The 22,348-nt window shown below is 46.2% G+C and overlaps 1 protein-coding gene across 5 annotated transcripts in view; it reads right to left on the minus strand.

The window, feature by feature from the left end:
- The window catches only part of AMOTL1 (angiomotin like 1), a 145,787-nt gene that overhangs the window by 21,400 nt on the left and 102,039 nt on the right, over positions 1-22,348 (minus strand). For all 5 annotated transcript variants that reach the window (XM_042957682.1, XM_042957681.1, XM_042957680.1 and 2 more), the window contains 2 exons: positions 18,168-18,312; positions 16,743-16,832 (listed from right to left, as the gene is read on the minus strand). In XM_042957682.1, coding sequence (XP_042813616.1) covers positions 16,743-16,832; positions 18,168-18,312 — 235 coding nt within the window. The remainder of the gene's footprint in view (positions 1-16,742; positions 16,833-18,167; positions 18,313-22,348) is intronic.

The following is a 22,348-nucleotide window of genomic DNA, read 5'->3' on the forward strand; positions in this document are numbered from 1 at the left end:
CAGCTCCCTCATGTAATCAAATCATCTAATGGAACTATCCAACGAGACAGATAGCATCTATATCACAGTGTTATCAAACATGACTCTGTTGGTAGAGATGAGGCATATAAAGCCTGAATATCCTAGATATCTGTTTTGGTCATTATTGACTCCCTGAGCCTAGAAGAGTGCCTGGCTCAATATCATTGAATGAATGGATGAATCTCTACTATGCGCGAAGTTCACTGCCAACCGTATAATAAACGGTAGTTAGTTCTCGTTAGCTGCTAGCTATCTCCTGACAGCCTTTGTTCCACAGCTGTCCACTCTGCCACTGAAGCCGTGCTGACCATGGATGTCCCTCGTTCCCTTCTCTGCTGAGGCTCCCTGAACCCCACAGGTTGCACCACCGGACTAAGACGTCGGTATTGAATGAAGACTCCGTTAGCTCTGGACTGCTTTGCAGTCCTCTGAAACTCACAGGTCGAAACATCTCTGTTATGAGGTTGACGACCTTAAATTTCAGGCTGCAGCAATATCACTCAGTATCACTCACACTGGCTCAGAACTTCTTGTCCACTGATAGGACAATGTTCTCGACAGCAGCAACAGTAACAAAATCTGCTCATGTTTGTTGAACCTGAACTGTGTTCCAAGAATGGGGACTTAATTCCCTCTAACTATTCCCATTATTCTAAATTTACTGTGTAATTATTATTCCCGTTACTATTTCCACTTTCCAAATAAGTCACATGCCCACAGGAGCGGGACGACTCTGTCAACGGCTGAGGCAGAAAGTGCTTTTGTGCCGAACTCAAGTTCACAAGCATGGTGCTATGTGCCTCGCCTGTGCAAGCAGGCAGAGAGAAGTGCAGAATACAAGACGCAGAAAGTACCAGAGAGCTCCATGATGCTCATTATGGAAGACACTTAAGTATGTCACAGGCCATATCACATTTCTCCAAACACAGAAATCCCATCCACATGTATATCCATTTGTAAATATTAATTAATTAAGCATCTATTACATGGCGGCGTCAGAGAGTACCGTGAAAAGCTTGGTTCTAGAAGCAAATTGCCTGGATTCATGTCCAGATCTACCACTTACAGTTCTGAGACTTTGGGGGTGAATGAACCTCTTTGTGCTTCAGCTTCCTTGCCTTTAAAGTGAGGATCACAATAGTACCTACATGGAAAATGCATATGGTATGGCGCAGGGTGCCTGGGTGGTCCAGTCAGTTGAGCATCCGACTTCGGCTCACTTTGTGATCTCACAGTTTGTAAGTTGGAGCCCTGCGTTGGGCTCTCTGCTGTCAGTGCAGAGCCTGGAGCCCGCTTTGGATCCTCTGCTCCCTACCCCCCTTTCTGCCCCTCCTCTGATTGTGCGCTCTCTCTCTCACAAACAAACATTAAAAAAAGTAAGTACCCAGTAAATGTCAACTATGATCATGTGTGGTTATTGTTGGTGTTCCTAAAAGTGTGATAAATTCGGGGGCTGCGAGATGAGTAGGTCGTAGCGTTTTCCTCTCAAGCACGAAGACACATCCTCTCAGTCAGGCACGAAGACACGAGGACACACGCAAAAGCAATGTGACAGGTCGCACTAACATGCTTGCACAGGTGTTGTGAGAACACAGAGAGAACATCTAATTCAGGCTAGTGTGTGAGGAGAGGGGTATCAAGGCAGTGAGCCTGTGGGGGCGCGTGCTGGCTGTGCCCCTGGAGACACAGGACTGAGGGGTGTCAGAGCTATTCTAAAAGGTCCTCTCTTGGGAGATGCCAAGGAAGAGCCCCATGGGTGAAACCACTGCATAAGACAGTCGCTTCAGCTTAGTATTAGTTAAGCCCCATGGGGTATCTCAAGAAATACCAGCCTCACACTGAATTTTTGGTTGGGCTCCAACGTATATACTGAGAATTCCTAGAACAGGCAAGTTGACACAAGAGAACTCTTGCCCAGAATGGTCCGTTTACTCAGTGGATATGAATTACCCTGAATTGCGTGGAGCAGCGGGTTGTTTAGCACATGGCCCCAGGCCCATTTACACAGAGGATGTCTGCTCATACACTGTTTACTCTGGAAACCACAGTGGTGGCACGGCTTTGCCAGGCTAGCCTGGTTCGATTCCGGCACTTTCACACACCGGTTCACCTTGGACACGTGAGATGTCCCGGACTTCATCTCCTCAAAAGGAACAAACAAGATCCACTTTGCGTGACCGATGTGAGGATTAGAGTGGCTATCCGGAAAATACCTCCCACGGGGCTTGGCGCATAACAGGTACTCGATAAATAACAACACAAGCTGACGTCTTACTGGGGGCTTACCATGTCTCAGGCACCATGTCTTCTGCTTTATAGCAGGACCTTACTCAATCCTCCTAACAACTTTGTTCGACAACTGAGAAAACCAAAGCCAAGTGAGCTGTGACACTAGTACAGGTCAAACGGTAGTCGCTTCTTTGCCGCCACCCACAAGGTTAGTGTCTTTCCTAAGGAAAGTGCAAATGGGGACGCAAACTAGAACTGGCCCAATAATTCAAAGATGCTCCCTCCTCTCCATCTTACCCTCTCCTCTGCCAGTTCTAGGGAAGGTCCAAAGTGGACAGTCTGTTGAAAGTGTTTCTGCAATTGCTACCTGAGTCAGCTCGACAGCCGACTGAGCCATGGGATGGTGAGTAACCTCTGTTGGGAAATACAGAGGATGGGGTACGTGGGTGGGGTCTGACAGTGGGGGTGCCAGGGCGCCGTGTGCCACACTGCTAGTTTAGAATTCGGTGCTCCAACTTATGGCTGGAGTTCATGCGGGAGCAAAGCTGTGACCTGGCTCTTCTCAACAGGCATTAATTTCTAGGCCTTTCCTGATGTATGGGTTTTTGATGAGCTTTTCCCTGAAGCCAATATAGCTGGAGGGACAGGAGAGACCAGCTGCTGCCAGCGTGGCCGAGGGCTGACTAATTTACTGGAAGGCGTGGAAGGTAAAAGATAAGTCTTCTTTTCCCCATTCTCTCCTTGCAGCCAGAACCAAGGTTTAACCCATTCCCTGGCTGGTTCTGTGGGGATTTAGATCTGTCCTGGATTAGGTGCACATTCGTGTGTGTATGTGCATAGATATAAACACAGACCAAGCCAATTCTGTTCGAGTTCCAGATCCCATGTGCTCACACAGACGCACACAACTAGCCCATTAACTGGCTGGTTCTGTGCAGTTATTTCCCTGGTACTTCTCAAGGAAGATTCTTGTTGCCCTGCATGTGGCAAGAGGACGCAGTGGTGATGGAGCAAAGGGAGGAGAAGGCAGGCACAGCCCAACACACCCTCTGAAATGCCAACAACCTGCACTCTCGTTCTGACTGATGAGACTGATTGTAGGAGTACAGCATCTGGCTGCTCTGAGTAACGAGAATGTAAAGGACGCTACCAGAGAACAGGCCATGGACAGTGGGAGTCAGAGGAGATGGGGCTGACAGTCCCCAGGCCCTCTGTACCACAGCAGAGGGCCCACGTCCAGCACCCGTGAGACAGGGCCTGCAAGAGGCAAGTGCTTCCTCACTGGCTCTCCATGGAGCAGCCAACTTTCAGAGACCTGGTTTAGACAACACTCAGTTTAGAAGAGCCATTACTACAGTGCTCTACCCACAGAGCTAATCTGGCAAGTTGCCATGAGTGCCCTACAAAGCCCCCCTCATCTGTCCCTGCCTAGTACTCCCCTTTTGAGGGGGTCAAACCTGAAGGGCCACGCACCCAACCTAGGCCAGTCAGAGTCTCTCGTCCAGGAACATGCAAGTGGGAGCCATGGAGAGGCATGATGCTGACGTGGTAACCCAGCTCTTCGGCTAGCAGCCATATTCCAGCACGTGCTTTGGAGACACGGAGAAAGCCATTCTCTAGAGAATGAAGAATCAAGCGGGTGAACATAAGAGTGGATGAGAATCCACAGTGAGAGAGAGAGGAAAACAGAGCTGTACAGACAAACATAAACCCTTAAATGCAAACTATGCCTTGATTTATGGAAACCCCGGCCCCTGACTATACTTCCTGCCTGAGGGCTCCATTGCACACAGATGCACTTAGAAAACAGCCCTCTTATTTGGGCTTTAGCTACCAGCTCAGGCACATTTTACTTTTCATAATGAAAGATCGCTAAGACACTCTACTCTTCTTTCTTATACGTCTACACCCTTCTCCACCAAGAAAGGACTTGGTAGTTTGGTTAACACCTTAGGAGGATGCTGACTAACAGTAATGGCGTCAATTCTGTTAACTAGAAACTCCTCTGCACCGCTAATGAAACAGATTCCCTCTTGCGAAAACATGTCCAAATACTTATTTGCCATATTCTCTCCCTAAAGTTTCTTCGCCTGTTTCTTCTCCTCTAGGATTCTTCGGCTCTGGATTCCCTGGCCCCGTATCTTATTAACACTGAACAGATGTTGGGGAGAACTCTATTCCAAGGGCCAGCTACAAGCTATGAGGTAAGGGAAGAGTCAAATCCTTTTGGAAGTCCCGTTGACGCTAAGAGTAATTTCTTTTTTCTGAGGTCGTGTGAGTGCAAAGACAACAGGAGGTATTTCATTTAGTTCCCTATCTGCAAATTATTCAGGTTCATTCTGCCTCAGAGATATTTTACACGGGAGTGCATTCTTGACATCTGCCCTCACCCCCTCACCTCAGTTTGAGAGTCAGACTGATGAACCCAGAAAGGGACCCCCCCCCGCCCCCCGCCAAACAGGGTGCTATTTACATTATAGAAGAGTGAGCTCTTGACATGAGACTTAATTTGATGTAAAAGATGAAAGATGGGGCGCCTGGGTGGCTCAGTCAGTTAAGCATCAGACTTCGGCTGAGATCATGATCTCGCGGTCCGTAAGTTCGAGCCCTGTGTCAGGCTCTGTGCTGACAGCTCGGAGCCTGGAGCCTGCTCCAGATTCTGCGTCTCCCCTCTCTCTCTGCCCCTCCCCCCGCTCATGCTCTGTCTCTTTTTCTCTCCCCAAAATAAATAAACATTAAAAAAAAAAGATGAAAGATGATCCCCCTTTCAAAGCCACGCTAACTAATTCAGAGATGAAAAAGCAATGCAAAGCTGACCCCATAAGCTGCTTTTCTGGCTTTTTGCTGTCTTTGTAAAATCGGCTGATACGGTTTCTCAGGTAAGGAAACTTGTCATCTCAGGAAAGGGTCTTCAGCTCTGGCAGCCCCAGTGTGCAAGTGCGGGTTGCCATGGTTCCACCGGGCGACTGAGACAGAGGAGAGGGTGTGAATGGGCGGCTAAGTAGGTCTGTTGACACACACACTGAACAGTCCAGTGGGGGCTTGTTTTACATGGCTCTGACAGTGAACTGTTTTTAAATGAATTCTCAATAGGGAAATTAAGATCGGGAGTTCAAACCCCACTGTTCTGCAGAGCCTGGGCAGAGAGAGATGGGGAGGGGAGAGAAGGGATGTGGGGGGCCAAGTAGGAAGGAGGGGGTTCTGAAGAAGGCACCCAGTCCCAATTTAATTAAATTTCTTTCAATTTACAAGGAAAAACAGTTTCCCTTTCACATTGTACTATGGCAGCAAAATTACTCTAAAATACTAATCAGTTTTCAAGGCCCACCCTGAAGGTTACAGGCTGCATGAAGCTTTTCTGATTCCTTCCATAAAACAGATCTTTCCTGAACGAGAGAGCCCGAACACATACACTTTGCTTGGGGGGGGGGTGGGGAGGGGAGAAGGGTGGGGGCAGGGGGCAGCAGGTGTGGGGAGTGGTCTTAATGAGCCCGTACCATATTCTGCCTTGTAGTCCACACACAGTGGTCGGTGTCTGTCTAGAATCTTCCTAGCGGGCTTACTTTGTACCACCTTTGTAGGATTCTAAGAACCTAAGATAACAGAAATTTTTCTAGGTAAAGAGCTGTGGCAGGTTTAGGCAACAGCTTACTGAGCAAGACAATGCTTCTGATACATGATCAAGTTCTAACTCAGTCTTTAAAACTTTTTAAAAAATGGGGGCGCCTGAGTGGCTCAGTGGGTTAAGCGGCCGACTTCGGCTCAGGTCATGATCTCGTGGTCCCTGATTTCGAGCCCTGCATCAGGCTCTGTGCTGACAGCTCAGAGCCTGGAGCCTGCTTTGGATTCTGTGTCTCCCTCTCTCTCTGTCCCTCCCCCATTCGCATTCTGTCTCTCTCTGCCTTTCAAAAATGAATAAATGTTTAAAAAAATTTCTTTAAACATTAAAAAAAATGAAAGTTTCAGATCCTTCTCACTGGAAGGAGACAAAACCTAACCAGAAAATATTCTATTCATCTAATGAAGGAAAACAATACAGTTTGGTCTTAACATACTTAAATTTTTGTTACTTTATAGAAGTTATCCGTTGCATGTTAATATCCAGGCCTCAAAGTGAGTTTGCAGCACCGAAAGTAAGCTACCTTAGCTATGATGTGGTAAAAATATTTGAATATCAGTAGTCCTTTTCAATATAATTTTCCTTTTTTTTAAAATGTTTATTTTTGACAGAGAAAGACAGACACAGAGAGAGACAGAGCACGAGCAGGGGAGGGGCAGAGAGACGGAGACCCAGAAACCTAAGCAGGGTCCAGGCTCTGAGCTGTCAGTACAGAGCCCGACGCAGGGCTCAAACTCACGGACTGTGAGATCATGACCTGAGCCGAAGTCGGAAGCTTAACCAACGGAGCCACCCAGATGCCCCAATATAATTTTCTATAAATACAGTCCTCTTAAATAAAACATAATCTCTTAAAATATAATGTTCCCTACTACAGTCATTCTTCCTGTTGCATTTCAATCTTGGAAACTGTACTTACACATTTAGGTATAATTTACAGGTGCTGGTTTTTTTAACCTACCTAAATTTATGACCCATGCAGCTTGCTAACTTGCTTGACTGAGTAAACACCCCTGCATCCGCTCAGCTTCCAAATGTACTGTTCGACTTGCCACTTTATTTATTTATTTTTTTACTTGAAATAAAAATGTACTGCTACTCCTGTATCATTGCCGATGGCAAAACGACAAATTCGGCAATGAATAATGCCACATAAATATAGGATCACCGGTGTGTGGTTTTGACTGCACGCATATTTCGTGAATCAATTATAAACCAAATTTTCTCTCACCACCAGAGAACAGATGTCCGTTTCTTATTTTTGTCTTTTCTTAATATAAAAAGATGAACCACAGACACTTCTGTTTAGTGTGGCTCCCCGTGTAGAAAACATCCATAAAACCTGGACATAACACAGACAGCAACGATGTGAATGCAGTGGAAAGGGATGCAAGCAGACACATGGGGGTGAGGCGAGGGAAAGGACTACAAGGTCTACATGTGCTGGACCTTGACTGAGGTGGTTGCTACATTTCCTCACACTATATGCCTGAAATGTGTAAATTTTATTATACATATATATATATATATACACACTATATACTTATGTCTGTTAGAATAAAGCATTAATTATAGCATTATTAGAACATGTACATATAGAAAGCTATGGTTTTAAATGGGCCCTTTAGGGGGGCGCCTGGGTGGCTCAGTCAGTTAAGCGTCTGACTTCAGCTCAGGTTCGTGGTTCGTGGGTTCAAGCCCCACATCGGGCTCTGTGCTGACAGCTCGGAGTCTGGAGCCTGCTTCGGATTCTGTGTCTCCCTCTCTCTCTGCCCCTCCTCCACTCATGCTCTGTCTCTCTCTCTCTCTGTCAAAAATAAATAAACATTAAAAAAAATTTTTTTAATGGATGCTTTGAATGGCAGATAAGACACCAAGGCCTGGCCCAGGCGGGCATTTATGCTGAGGAAGTTGTTCTCCCTGGGGAATCAAGTGGTCCATTCTAGGACTGATCGAGGGGAAAGAAATGTGTTGCCTGCGATTACATCTTCTGCCTTCCTTATTTTTAATGGTCTAAGACCAGAGTTTCTGGACTTAAAACAAACATTTTTGTCCCCTCAAAGTTCTCTGATTCCATTGAGATTCAGCTGTATGCTCTCACTACAATTCATGGACCAAAAATAGTTTTGAAAACGAATTGTCAGGAGCTGCACCGCAGAATTACCCACTGTTATGATGCTTATTTTGTATCATTTCAAGAACAAAAAGTTTAATTTCATAGATATTTTGAGATATCTTTTTTTTTAGACTCTAAGTTCTATTCTAGTCTCAATGATTCTTTTGTTTTTGTATTTGAAGAGAGATTCTGGATTATCCAACAAGGCCTTCTGTTATAACTGGCGGGCGTTCAAAGATAGATATAGAAGTCGGAAGTCCAGAATATTAATTCCAGTAGTTAGAACTTACTCGAGAAGACCCAAACATTATTATCATAAGTCACGGTGCTGGGCTAAATAATTTGTGACCAAATAACAATTCTAGAAAGGGACTGTTTGTCTGCCCTACTATCCCGGATTCTTCTTGAGGTAAAAATGTGAAATCTTTCATCACCCCCAGAGCCAAAAGAGATGACCTTTGCAGAAGGGGAAGAAAAAACTTAACGAGGAAGCTGTAATTGTCATCGTGGTTTAGCCATTAAACACCTACGGGGCCTTGGGCAAACCACTGGACCGTGCTTGGCTGAGGTTTCTTCGTTAGTAAAACATGCAGGCTACACTCAATGTGTCCTAAAGTCACTGGGAGTCCCCCGCTGCCACCCTTCACATTACAACCTCTCTCTCCGCCTCCCAGTATATAAGAAGGGCAACCCACGCCAGCTCAGTATGTTTGGGCTCCAGACTCAGAATGACCTGGGTTCAAAACCTGTCTGCCCCACTTACCACCTTGTATGACCACGGACAAGCTACTTAACCTTCCTGTGCCTCAGGGTCCTCATCTGCAAAATACCTAGAATACAGACCTGACAGGTTGTTTGGAGGATGAAAATACGCAATGTACCTACAGAGGCTAGCAGAGTGCGTGTCACACAGTAAGTGCTCAATTAACGCGGGCAGCTGTTACTGTTCTTCCACACAGGCTGGCCTGAACCAGGACCCGCAGGACAGATTAAAGGGGGCAAACTGCACCTGTACCTGAGGATAAACTTTTAACCGTCAGCTCAGCAGCCTCTGAAGACCCTGTCACTCACAGCAGCAATCAGATGGCCTTTTAATGAGCTTCGGTTCAGAGGATACATGCATTGCTCCTGACCAGATTTGTGACCTTCAAGGTCCTCTCCAAGATCTGCAGACCTCATCTCCCAGGAGGCTGCTTAGGGCAGGAATTTCTGGCACTGATAGGAAAGGCACCCCTAAGACCTCACTATCCAGGCAGTTACCTACCATTAACCACTGGCTAATCCTGCCCAGCCCTCCATCATTATCAAATTCCTGATTCTCACTGGGAGCTAAGCCTTGTGTCTGCATTTCTACGTGTCTCGGTTTATCTAAAATGATAATCATCATGCTTCCCTGATTCGGGATTAAGTAAAAGAGGACTGTGAAACTCCCAGGAAAGCAAATAACAATTACATCTTGATTTATTAGTTAGGGCAATTCACAAAGTGAGATCTAGGGAATGCTTCAGGAGGATTTCATTTTCCATGTTCCTTTTACTGAGGTTCCTTCTTTTTCTTTCCTGCCATGACTAATACCTGGGACAGAGGTCAGCACACTACGACCTATGAACCAAATCCCACAGCCTCATTCTGTAAATCAAGTTTCATTGGAACTCAGCCACACCCCCGTGCTTATGGACCATCTATGGCAGCTTGCAGACTACAGGCACAGAGTGGAGCAGTTGTGGCCCCTGAGCTTAAAATTATTTACCATCTGGCCCTTTACAGAAAGAGTCTGCTGACCTGTGGCCTAGAATACAACTTGTACAGAGGAAATAGCCAATAACTGCTTAGTTAAATGAGAATCATCATCATTTTATTCAGTAGCCAACAAATATTTTAATTTTTTTTTTTTTACATTTATTTATTTTTGAGAGACAGAAAGAGACAAGAGTGTGAGCAGGGGAGGGGCAGAGAGAGAGGGAGACACAGAATCAGAAGCAGGCTCCAGGCTCCGAGCTGTCAGCACAGAGCCTGACGCGAGGCTCAAACCCACAAACTGTGAGATCATGACCTGAGCCGAAGTCAGACGCTTAACCGACTGAGCCACCCAGGTGCCCCAACAACAAATATTTATTAAATGACTCTAAGTGCCAGGCACTGTACCAGGGTCTGGAGATAAATGAGCTGGGACAACAGTGAGGGTGGCTGACAGGGCCCCAACCCTCATGCTGCATACAGTTTAGGAAGGGAAGACAGACCATGACCATCCCCACAGTTATTTATGTACAACCGTAATGGGCGTTTACAAGGGAAAAAGTACCAGGCGTGGGAGGAGGATATAAAAGGAAGACTTCACCCTATTCTCAAAGACTTCTCTGGCAATTGCCTTTTGAGCTGAGACCTGAGATCCTGGATTTCCTGGTTCTGAACTGCCAGGGAAAGTGAGGGTTTCCTGATGGCACATGAAATGCAAATGGACTTCAGCATGTTTTTCGTTTTGTGCTCAGTCCATCCGTCCATCTACATATTAGTACAAGAAACATGGACCCTAATAAAGTCAAAGACATTTGATTTTTCAGTCCCCTAACAGGAACGCCAAGGAGCTACACGGCTTGAAAACCAGCAATGTGAAACTCATAACCCACATTCCGTTGTGAGAGGCCGGTGTCACCACATGATCAAGAGGCAGTTCTTTAATCAGCTCTGGTTCTTTAAGCACAGAAAATCAGCCAAATCGAATAATGTTAATTTTCACACTTGGGGAGACTTGACTGAACATCAACAGATGCCCTGCAGCCTGGGCGTGCTGCTGGTTGTCATGTAGGTTTGAAGTTTCTCAGCGCTGCCTGTCAAGGTTGATCGAGTGGTGTGAGCATGCACATGCTCTGCTTTCCAAATTCAGCAAGGCTCGGTGAGCCACGCAGGCATTCTTTGGGAAGGCAGCCCATCGCCCTGCCCTGAAAACGGGCAGGTCCTTCCAGAGAACGCGAGTGCTGGAACTGATGGAGGACGCACAGATGCACGCGCCACAGAAGTAATGCAGGATAAATGCATTTCATAAAGTCTTTGCATTTCCCGTCACTGGTTATCCCACAGAGCTCTGTGGGTTGAATTAGATTTATTCTATTTCTTTAGAAGAAATGGAGGTACAGGGAGAGTAAGCATCTATCTTCAAGTCACCGAGTTCGTTAGTGAGAGACCAGGATTCAGATCATGCAGCACCCGATCCACGATTATTTGCTTGAGCTTGTACCCACAAAACCTTTGATATTAAGGACTGCACAGTCCTATTAAACATAGGGATCGTCTCTAAGGAGCATCGGTTAATTTGGGGCAGGACCATTTTCTCAACTTAAATGACACTGCCTTGGCAGGTTTCATGGACAAGTCCTTCCTCTTCACGCAGGCACTGATCTGTGGTGTCTGGAATGGCCTACGGATTGGTCAGCATAAACATCTGGCCGACTGCTACAAAATGGTCAACTCTCATCTCCAACACAACCACAGCGGAGTAAAAGAGAAGGAGTCAAGGGAACCAAAGTCAACTCTATTAATACCAATGTTCAGGAAAAATACTATTAAATATTACTTATTATTATCTTATTACTTAATATTATCTTATTAGTAAAAGATTTCCCTTACCTGGATATCCTCCTACCTGGAAAAAAAGGAAAGAGGGAAAGAACAAGGCCAAAAGGGAATTTGAGCAATTTTTAAATTGCTCCTATTCTGATAGTTCTTTTTAATAATTTGCCTAATGTCTCAAAAATAACTGAGGATAACCCAGGTTATCTCCAAACATGACTGGGAGATAGCTGAAAAGAACATTTCGATACGGATGCTCCATCAGGAGAATTTCCAGCCTAATGTTACAAGGATTTTCCACTTTTATTCGTTCCCTCAATACACACTTATTGAGTGCCAGGAACATAAAAAGGTTCAAGGGCTTGTAGTGCGGGTTGGAGATGGGTACCGTGACTATTGGTAGAGAACGCCTACAGCTCTCCCACCTAGAAGAGGAGATCCATGCAAATAAATCACACCCATATGGAATGCCAGTAAACACTGCAGTAGGGGTTCAGGAGAAGCTGTGGGCACTGGCAGGCCCAGAGGAGGGGTAAACCAGTGCACCCATAACCTAACCTGTCTTTCCCAATGAAACCTGATGGGAACTCACAATACGAGGAAATGAAACCCAATGAGGATTCAGAACAATCTCCTCATGCTCTACGTGGGTCAGCTGAACCAATGTTTCTGTCATTGTAAATTCTGCTTGGTGTTTCACACAAGCCCTTGCAGGAAATACAAACATCTCAGAGGGATGTTCTTGCAGGAAATTATGGTAGTTTCTTTTATATGCTACGAAAGACAGAAAATCAAAGTACCTAAAACAGGATTTAAGAGTAAGATGATGATTACAAGACACATGGAAAACGGCAAATTACTGTTATTTCTAAAATACGTTGGTCGCACACATTTTTTTTGTTAATTTCCAAGCCCATGAGAATTATAAGAAAAATCAAATCCATATGGTTCTGACTTAGGTACACTCATTTTTCAACAACTTGGACAAATAACGGAGTGTTCAAAACCTATTTTTTTTTTTAAGAGAGGGAAACCATTTAACAGCCAGAATCTAACTTACAACAGACTGAAATTTAACCAAATAGGCTCAACCTGTAGGGTCTAAAGAACCCTGGAGGGGCAGAGATAAGTTCTCGCACACCATGGGACATGACTGGTTTCATCCTGGAATGACACACATATGCCAGAGCTAACGAGCTCCCACTCAACCCGAGAACGCAGTGAGATCATCTCTACTAGTCCAGTTTCCATGGATCTAATATTTCATTTTGGGTTTTCTGGCCTAATGACATGGGAATTCTGCAGAGCTAACAATTTTCAGAGAGAAAAAACAGTTAAGCCGTTGTACTTATGGAGAAGACAGAGCTAAGAACGACGACAAACATTCCCGGGGTTCTGCCTTTGGTGGGCAGCGGCCTGCTTCTGCTGTACGTGTGTGCGCATGCGTGAGGACGTGCACAAGTGCGTGTGCGTGAGACAGACAAATACATGAATGGGAAGACCAGGGGTCCCAGTAAGTTAAAGACGTTAAACGGGACAAAGAAGCCCCAGTTTCGCGCAGACAAAATAGGGATTGGCTAGATGCCCTGTTTTTCAGGAGAATTTGTTTGCAAAAATATTTAGAAAAATAAACAAGCAAACCCAGAAATCAACCAAATAAAACTCTGAATTCCTCCAAAGACAGGGATGCAACACCATGAGGTGATAGAGAAAAACAACTTCGCGCAGTCACCAAACTCCTAAGCACTTAATTGAGTGCAGTTTTTAATACCGACAGATTTCACGATCAAGGGAGGCTCAACAATCACCCTGTTTAATGTTCGTTTCAATCTGAAGAGCTACGTAGTGACCACCCTGGCAGTCCACCGAGGTCTTCATCAGGCTCCAACTTAAGAGCAGAGAGTTCAGGCCTCAAAGGAAAACTCCCCTGGGCAGCAGGGCAGCAGGCCAGATTTAGTGATCTGGCCAGGAAGGAGTTTCTCCCTCTATTATTAGAGAGAGCTTTACAGAAATCCTACTGACCAATGTACTGCAAGAGTTCCTTGGGTGTTCTTGGACCTGAACAACTAGACCTTGTTGGACCTGATCCAACAAGAACACCTAGCAAAAAAAAAAAAACAAAAAAACAAAAAAACAAAAAAATCAAACATACCAGACTCTACTTTCCCCTTCCCTCCAGTGTCTCCATTGGCCAAGGTGTTTGTCAGGGGCTTGGCGACTTAGCCTTAGCTCGCTGGCTTGTGTTACTCAGAGAAGTCACTACTATTTGGTCTGCAGTCTTGCTTTCTCTTAGCCACGGGCTAGAATCTCAAAAGATTCATTTGAAAAGGATGGCTGCTTTTGTGTGTGCAATGCTTATAATTATGATTACTAAGCATTTAAAAAGCATTCCAGGGGCGCCTGGGTGGCTCAGTCAGTTGGGTGTCCGACTTTGACTCAGGTCATGATCTCACAGTTCGTGGGTTCTAGCCCCAGGTCGGGCTCTGTGCTGACAGCTCGGTGCCTGGAGTCTGCTTCTGATTCTGCGTCTCCCTTTCTCTCTGCCTTTCCCCTGCTCGCATCCTGTCTCTCTCTCTCGAAAATAAAACATTAAAAAAAAAACTTAAGAAGTATTCCAATAATAGAGCTTCTAAAACAATACACGGATAATGGAACACATTAATAACGATGAGGAGGGGTAGTAATTCATGCCTGCCATTCTGTGCCCACATGCTGAAGCCTGCCAGGGGGCAGTGTCCATCACCAGCCTTCTGGGCATGTCTGCCCCTACTGTTACACCTGCTCATTTAGCGAGGGGCCGCAGCATGAGATGACTCAGCGTGCTCAAACCATTCCTCATTATCTAATCCCAACATGCTACTCCTGCTTTTTACTGGTAAAGGGTGACCATCCATCTTATTGCTCAGTCACCCCTTTCTCTCACGCTCTCACTGCCATTACTCAATTGGTCACCGAATCCTACTAATTTCGTCACTTACTTCTCTCTCCTCTACCCTCCATCACTATTTCTGTTTTAGTTCAGGACCTCTTGTCTAGATCCTAAAATATCTGGAAATTAGTCTTCTTACCTCTAGGTTAGTCCTTCGTGAATTTCTCCTTTACTGTGCCTCCCTAACTAGCTTCCGAAATATAATAAGCCTTGCAAACAGTGAAATCATAAACACATCTGAAGAAAACATAGGTGAATATTTTTATAATCTTGGTGAGCGACAACCATCTCTAAACATGATATAACACCTAGATGGCATAAATAAGGTTACTTAAAAAAATCTCCTGTAACATAAAGAACACTGTAATCGAAGATTAAAAAACAACTGAGGAAAATATCGGCAACATGTAGGGTACATGCTAATTTCCTTAGTTTACAAAGAGTTCTTACAACTCACTAAGAAAAAAAAAAAAAACCTACCTGCAAATTTGAAATAACATCTCAAGTCCTTCTCTTGCCACACCAGGCGAGGAAAAGCTAACGCAAATAATTATAAAGCTGTGATAAAGGCACAAGTGTCCTATAAAGAGTAGGCTTTGAAAACTTTGTTAGCTATCCCTGCTAGCAAACCTGCTTCAAATGCCCTGATTCAATTACATTACACATCAACACTGAGATACCTTCAAGCAGTTGAAAAATGTCTCTGGACGCTCTTGTTTATGCCTTCGGAACACAGTGGAGCACGTTTGCACAGAACAAATCATTCCCTGTAAAGCTAGAGGCCCTCTTTGCCTGCGTTATTAATGTTTTAGCTTTCAGCCAGGAGGTTCAAGTCTTCAGGAACATTTCTCAGCTCACACAGCACCAAATCTTATTATTCCATCAGCATAGTCTGGGCTGGGAGGCTGGAGCTAATGCCCATCAGATGAAACTAATTGGCTTTTCCATTTTCACTTAAACTATGTGACAAAATAATATCCCCTGACAAGAAGGCAGGGTCCCAGCAGGGTGACATTGCTCCCGTGACTGCCAAAGACACGCACTCCACCTAGGCACACGGTCATCCAAAAGCAAGGTGTCACAATCCTAAACGCAAATAGTACAGGTGATTTTTTTTTTTTTTTTAATGAAAGCTCAGATGAGATGGTAGATGGACCGCACCCATTAGAGGAAATAATATTTGTTAGGAGAGCGAGTAATTCAAGATGCTGACATAGTTTTGTTTTATGTAAATCTGGAACACAAGCCAATTCACCTATTGCCAGACACCCAAGGAATCGGAGGCAAAATCCCTTGACGGGGTTAAGTGTCCACTTCCCAAAACAGAATTAAAAAACTGAAGCTGAGACAAATAAATGGAGTGGTCCCAAGAGTAAATTTGGGGGAAACAACGGAAATTGAACCCAACCAAAGAGTACTGGGAATTAGAAAATTGAACCAACTATTTCCCAGCCTTGAAAACGTAGGGCTGTACTCAGGACCCAAGCATCAGAACACCACCATTATACAAGGGATGGCCAGTGTCTGGATACACAGGACTTACTGAAACTTATGATACAGAAATAAATTTGATTTTCTAAACAGCTTAAAAAAAAAAAAAGACCTGGATTTTTACATTTCTGACATACAATGGATTTGCAGGAATTCAAACCACGACCGATGGTTTCTCAAAACCCATTTGTTTCTATCTTTTGCCTCTCGTAAAATGAATAAAATATTCTCCCAATAAAGCCAAAGGCACAGGAAGCCACTGATGATTTTATTCTGCGCTGCGCTGGGCTCAGTGGCTTTTGGAAACGGGCACCACATATGAAGATACAAGGTGAGACCCTTCGGTGACTCGATGCTGCCAGAGGCGGCCAGGCCGGAAGTGCTGAACCTAAGGAGCACAGAACATGCCAGGAGGACCCAATGCCGCCACGAGCCTCCTTCCCTCTCCGTGGAGCAAAAGAGTTGCGCCTGACTGAAAGTGGTGAGTGTCAGGAAAGACTGCCATGTTGCTTCTCCGGGAGGATATTAGAGAGAAACTGTAGGTCAGAAGGACAGAATACACATTGCCGAAATAAAACAAATCAACCTTGGCTTCGTCTCTGGCAGACGTAGAAGGGCCTCCTCCGAGGCCCAACAGCTCATTCACTAAATGAACGAACCAGAAGCCAACGACCTACTTACAAACCTGCTTAAAACTAGTAAGATTCTTTCCGCAGGCCCCCAGTTTTTAAGAATACCAATGTCGGGACAGATAAATGTTGGAGACTCACTTTGGGAAGCATAAAGCCCCTCTGCGGCTCTGTCTTCGTGCCCGTCGTAGTCCCTGCTGGACAGTTGCCTGTTGGCGGTCTCCAGTCGATCTGCGTGCAAAGAGGAAATGGTTACAAAGAAATGCATATGGATCTAAGACACCATCCAAACAAGAAACGACGTGGGTGCCAAGAGCTGGGTATGCAGAGATGCTCGGGCAGGGGCCCCAAAGTGAGTAACTCTTGGGGAGGGGCAGTGTGCTCCCAAATACCCAAAGGAAAGTCTCCAGAGGGCACGCTGTGTGCCTTCATGCCATCTGATGTCAGGGTAGGCAGCGGCGCGAGGCAGCCGAGCACAGGTTCTGAGAAGTGCATCGCTCATCACTGCCTGCAAGGCCGGCAAACCTCTGTTTTGAAGTCCCTGAAAAGGGGTTAAGTCTCCTTGGCCTCAAACCCAGCCCTAGTTCTATCCCTCACCATCAGCCCTGTGGTTAGCCAGGGACAGCTGCCCGTAGCTGGGAAGCAAAAAATAGAAATAACAATTCAAGAAATACCAAACACTTTTTTAAAAAGTCAAAATGACCTAATGGATAAAGAGTCTACCTACGGAGTTCCGTGTCTGCTCAAACTGCTTGGTGAAGTCTTCACTTTTTCAGTGAAATAACTCAGAAGAAGTCTTTGTTGGACGTGCACGAGTCCCAAGACAAAAGGATTTGTAGGAATAGGAAAGGGAGGCTCTAGGTCCTGGAGACTGCCATCAGGACATTATTTTGGCAGACGAGGCAATTGAAAAATGGCTTAGTTGACTGAAAGACAAGGAAAATTTTAGGGGTTGAATCATTCTGCGGGTTGGAGACTGCCAAGATCCCGCTGCAGGTGGCTTCCAGCTTTCGGGGAGTTTATATGTATCTACATTTATCACAACTGTGGGCTTTTTTTTTTTTTTTCCCTCCAAGAGGGATGCTGTCTAGCTCCATCTTCTCTACTATATCTAGCAAGTGCAGAGCGGTGGCTTTCAAAGAATGCCACCCAATGACTCAGCCCGATGTGGGAAGGGTTGTGCATCCAAACATTCGCCTTTGCGTAGTCACAAATCACTGAGTACTTGTATTTTATTATTTTTTAAAATTTTGAAGTGATGTTTTTATTTTTATCTTACTGAATAAATTTGCCATGGACTAGCAAGTACTTTTAAAGCAGAGAAGGAGCTGCACACACACTCCCTCCCTTTCATGGGCTCGTGCACGGAGGCCGCCATTTCTCAGACCCAGTGCTGCAACCCACAGCCCACAACCTACAAAGGAGAAAGGAACAATCCTGCTCTTTGAGTGCCCCTGCCCCGGGTGGTTGGACTTTCCAGGACCATCGGACAGTGTGGACCTGAGGCCAGGCAGCCAGCTACAAGGGAGTCTAGGGCAGAGAGTGTGTGGGTGGGGCTGGACATGCCTCGCAGGTCTCTGTTGAAATCATGAAGTCTTCGGATCTCGCCTTCCAGTTTGTTTCTCATCGCCTTGTCCAGCGATTCTCGCTTGGTAGTAGACTTGACCAGGCTCTCATAGGCTTCTGAAATCCTCTGAAGCTCTTTTTCAAACTGAAAGAAAGAAGTGGCATGAAAGTCGGATTCCTGGCATGCCCACGGGTGCCTCTGTGACACTGATTCTTCAGCATTCCGAGTGCGAATGGCTCTGTCTTGGGTGCAGTCTGCCTGCCCCTCCAGTCGCACACCTCCCCAAATGCGTAATCGGTTCCATTCCCCCTCTGCCCTCTAAGGGCCACGTTAGGACCCTGTAAACAGCAGGTTCACAAGGCTGGCTGGACTGCCTAATGTCACCTTGTAGCAGTTTCTCTGTACACTTACCAGGAAGGGGTGAATGTAAACATAACTTCAACCTCCTATATTTTGTATGGCAATTTGCAACTATTTTTCTTCTTCTCACTTTAGGTAAGGGAAAAGTATCCATGTACAGAAAAACTAAAGGGCCACAGCTAGAACCCACATTTCCAGGCTACAAGTGCAGTGGTCTTCCAGAGCCCCTCCTACCCGGCCCCAAAGGAACATCAAATCCACGCAAGGAGAGGCATCATTACTCAGCATGTTGAGCCCTTTGTCTATGAACTTACCCGCATAAGGACAAAGGACTCGGATCTAATCATATACAGATGCACCATAGGAAACCTCTTTATGTGAAGGAATTGAAAGATATGGGGTTAAAACCATTCTTTTTCCATTTTTCAAGAAGTCAAGAGGTGTGCCTTTAATCTCGGGCGCAGGTAAATCTATAACAAGTAGCCGTACCTGCTCTAACAGGAGTCTCCTCTAACAGCATGCTTTCCAGGTAGATGTCAACAACCCCCATTTTATTGCTGTGTAACATGCACGCAGGAGAAGGGAACACGGAACCTTGATGAACTGCTGCGCCGAGTCAGAAGAAGCAGAGGCCCAGTGGGGAGGGCTGAAGCACTAGCGCCCCTCACTGGGCACCAAGAGACCTGCATTGTGTTTTCGGTCCCTTCACACGAGACCTGTGTCACCATGAGCCAGGCACCCTAACTGCCGGTACCTCAGCTGCTCTGATCAGAAAGTCCCTGCTGGGACCCCTGTAAATAATGCACGTCCTGACATTACAGACATCTCTCGCACATTTTCAATGTGTCCTTGTGCCAAGGATACAGAAATTAGTAAGATAATTCCCGGGCTTTGGGAGCTCAGTCTAGTGTCGGCCTCTCCCCAGGCACGTGCACTTCTCCAACGCAATGGGAACCGGGGGGTGGTGGTTCTGTAATGCTCTGACAGCCTAGCGATAAAGTCATTAATTCTGCAGGGGTGAGAAATGGTTTCTTTAAAAAAGATATCGGAGAAAATGCCGCTTAAAATGAGTCTTGAAGGATGCACAGGGTTTGCCCAAGCAGAAAAGGCCAAATGGCTTTGGCGTTGTGGTCAGAAGACAGGGCGTGAGCCACAGCACAGGGCCACAAGAGAAAGTGCATGTCTCTGACATGACAGGTAGTCCAGGGATGACAGCCAGACATGAGGGTGGGAGCTAGTCCCGAAGGAAGGACTTCAGGGGTGAGGGGGAATTACAGGGGTAAGGAGGGTTGGGGAACGGAGGGGTATCTAAGCAGCTGGGCAGCATGACCTTATCTGAGGCTTTATAGAGATACAAAAGGGAGAGGGGGCGGGGGGGGGAGGTAGGAGGTGGGGGAGAGTGTAGGGAGAGGAAACAGGAGAAAACAAGTCCAGGTAAGAAGCTAACGTAAATAGTTCAATGACAGATGACAAGGGTAGGGAATTATGACAACTGAAAAGACAAATTCCAATGACACTGAGGAGTGGAGTCAACAGGGCTCAGGGAGTGGTCGGGATGGCAAAGGAGAAGGAAATCAAAGACAACGTAGACATTTGGATCTGGGAAGACAGAGTAATAAGACTTAACCAAAGTAAGTGATTCTAAGAGAAACAGGCTTAGCAAAGCCAAGGAAAGCGGCCTGGTTTGGGAGCCACCGACCTCCCTGCAGAACAGCAGGCAAGGATTTCCAGGTAGCAGGTAGAGATGCAGGTCTGGGAGCCCGGAGAGCGGCTGGCTCGCTGGGTCCCGATGACAGCTGATGTCATACAGCGGGGACGACTTAGGGAGATTGACAGAAGACGACAGGGCCAAGGAGGGGGCGTCAACCCTGTGCAGTACGTGGGGCAGAGGAGCCACTGGACAGGAACGAAGCTGGGGGTGCCACAATCTTACGAAGAGAGAACGTGGTCGGTGCCCCAGGTTACAATGGAGCCGAGAAGACACGTCCGAGAAGAGGCCAGTGAAGAGGTGTGGAGAGCATCAGGGCTTCTGTGGGATGGAGGAGCCAAATGCCAAGGCCCCTCTGGGCACCGTGTTATTCTCCCAAAGGCCTCCGGCTACCAGAGTCGATTCTCTCAGAGTCCCCTCGTTTCAATAGGCCTTTCTGTTTCTTCCCAAGATCTCGTGAACTGTTGGGAATAGGGCAGCCAGAGAAGGGCACATCCTGACTCCTGTCCCTAGCCCTCCCCCAAATCATGTTCCTTCCTTTTAATTTTGTTTGCAGAAGAGTTGGCTTTGAAACATGTCACCATTTCTATGCTAATTTCATCTATAAAAGATGGCCTTTGTTTTCAGACAGATGGGCATGCCTCAGGGACCATCCCCTTGAGGGCCAGAGGGCATCACCTAGTGCTGGGAAGCCTAGGGCAGCATAGACCCTGAGGGAGGCATCCCCCCTGAGGTGCTCAGTGCTTCAAGTCCTGGACAACGAAGAAGTCAAGCCAGAAACTGTCCTCAACTACACCGGCCACTGGAACTTCGCTCCAGCTGATTTCACAGACTTCCATCTGCAGGGTTCATCTGACTGGAATTCGGTTGTGCACGTGTACTTTACATCCCCGATTTGACTGTCAGCTCCTCGAGTGCAGAAAATAAGCCCTTACCGCCCGAAAACTCTGCCCTGCCCACGACAAAAATACAGACTGAGCAATTAATCTTTAAATGTTGTTAAGTTCCCAAAGACAGACTTGGGCACTGATGAACCATACCCGATCGTGGATTCTTTCCTTTCACTGAAAGAGCTGCCCTCTGCATACTATAAAAGGAAACTAACTGCAGGATCCCTGTGACAGCATGGTTTGCTATCTTAGATACTAAAACAATGAAGAACTGGGATACGGTTAACTTGACTATAGCTCCCAAGTGAGAAAGGGTAAGGGTTTCAGTTCAGTACAAGGCATCTCCTGATGGAGACGTTAGTCTCCTTCAGTGTGGTGAGGGAGGACAGAGCTATGACTCCATGTAGGAAGTTTAAGAGATGCAGCTTTTGATTCCACATAAGGGATTATTTCCTAACTACGTTTTCCAGAAGGATGCCGGTAGGGAGCTTCTCTCCTCTGTAGGCATTCAAGTAAAAAATGAGAGCTCTCCTTTCAGGCACATGAAGCGAGGATTCCTCAAGAGTGGGAAGCTAGACTAGAATCATTTTAAGAATTTTAAGTCTAAAGCTCTATGATTTGACTGCACACTCCTTCAGAACGGGAACCCCATACCCACCGTGTCCAGAACATCTGAATCCCCCTGATATTTGTTAAAGATAAAGGGAAGGTTGGACAGGCTATGCAAACACCTGGGCTAGTGATGGTCCGAGTACGATCCTCTGAACACAGCCCTGGGTTTGCCTTCACAGCGCCTATTTTCCCTTCCAGCTGGATGTCAGGAAGCTCTTAGGCCAAGCCGCAGAGCCCCTGAAGGCACACAGAGAGACGCTTGCCCCAGGAACAGAACTATGAGCAGTGTGAGAAGCCCGGAGAAAATCTCAGCCACTCCAAGCTCTAGATACTGGTGTTTCCCTGTGCCCCTTCATATGCACAGTCCAGAGACCCACAGGACAAAGACTGGCCTTCCGTGCAAGCGGCAGACGGCCCAGTCAAAGCCACCGCTACTGCGCTGAGAAAAGAGGGTCTCCCCTAAAGCAAGCCTGGGGGAGCCATAAATACCTGGCCCTTTCCCTTCAAATGCCCATCTGTGCCCTGACGGCTTCTGAGGCCAACCCTCTCAACAGCCCACAGTCTAGTCCTGCTAGAAACTCTATCCATTAATTAGGTTTCAGGGAAACTG

This window comes from Panthera tigris, chromosome D1, assembly GCF_018350195.1.
Source record: "Panthera tigris isolate Pti1 chromosome D1, P.tigris_Pti1_mat1.1, whole genome shotgun sequence".
In the NCBI taxonomy this organism is placed as follows: domain Eukaryota; kingdom Metazoa; phylum Chordata; class Mammalia; order Carnivora; family Felidae; genus Panthera; species Panthera tigris.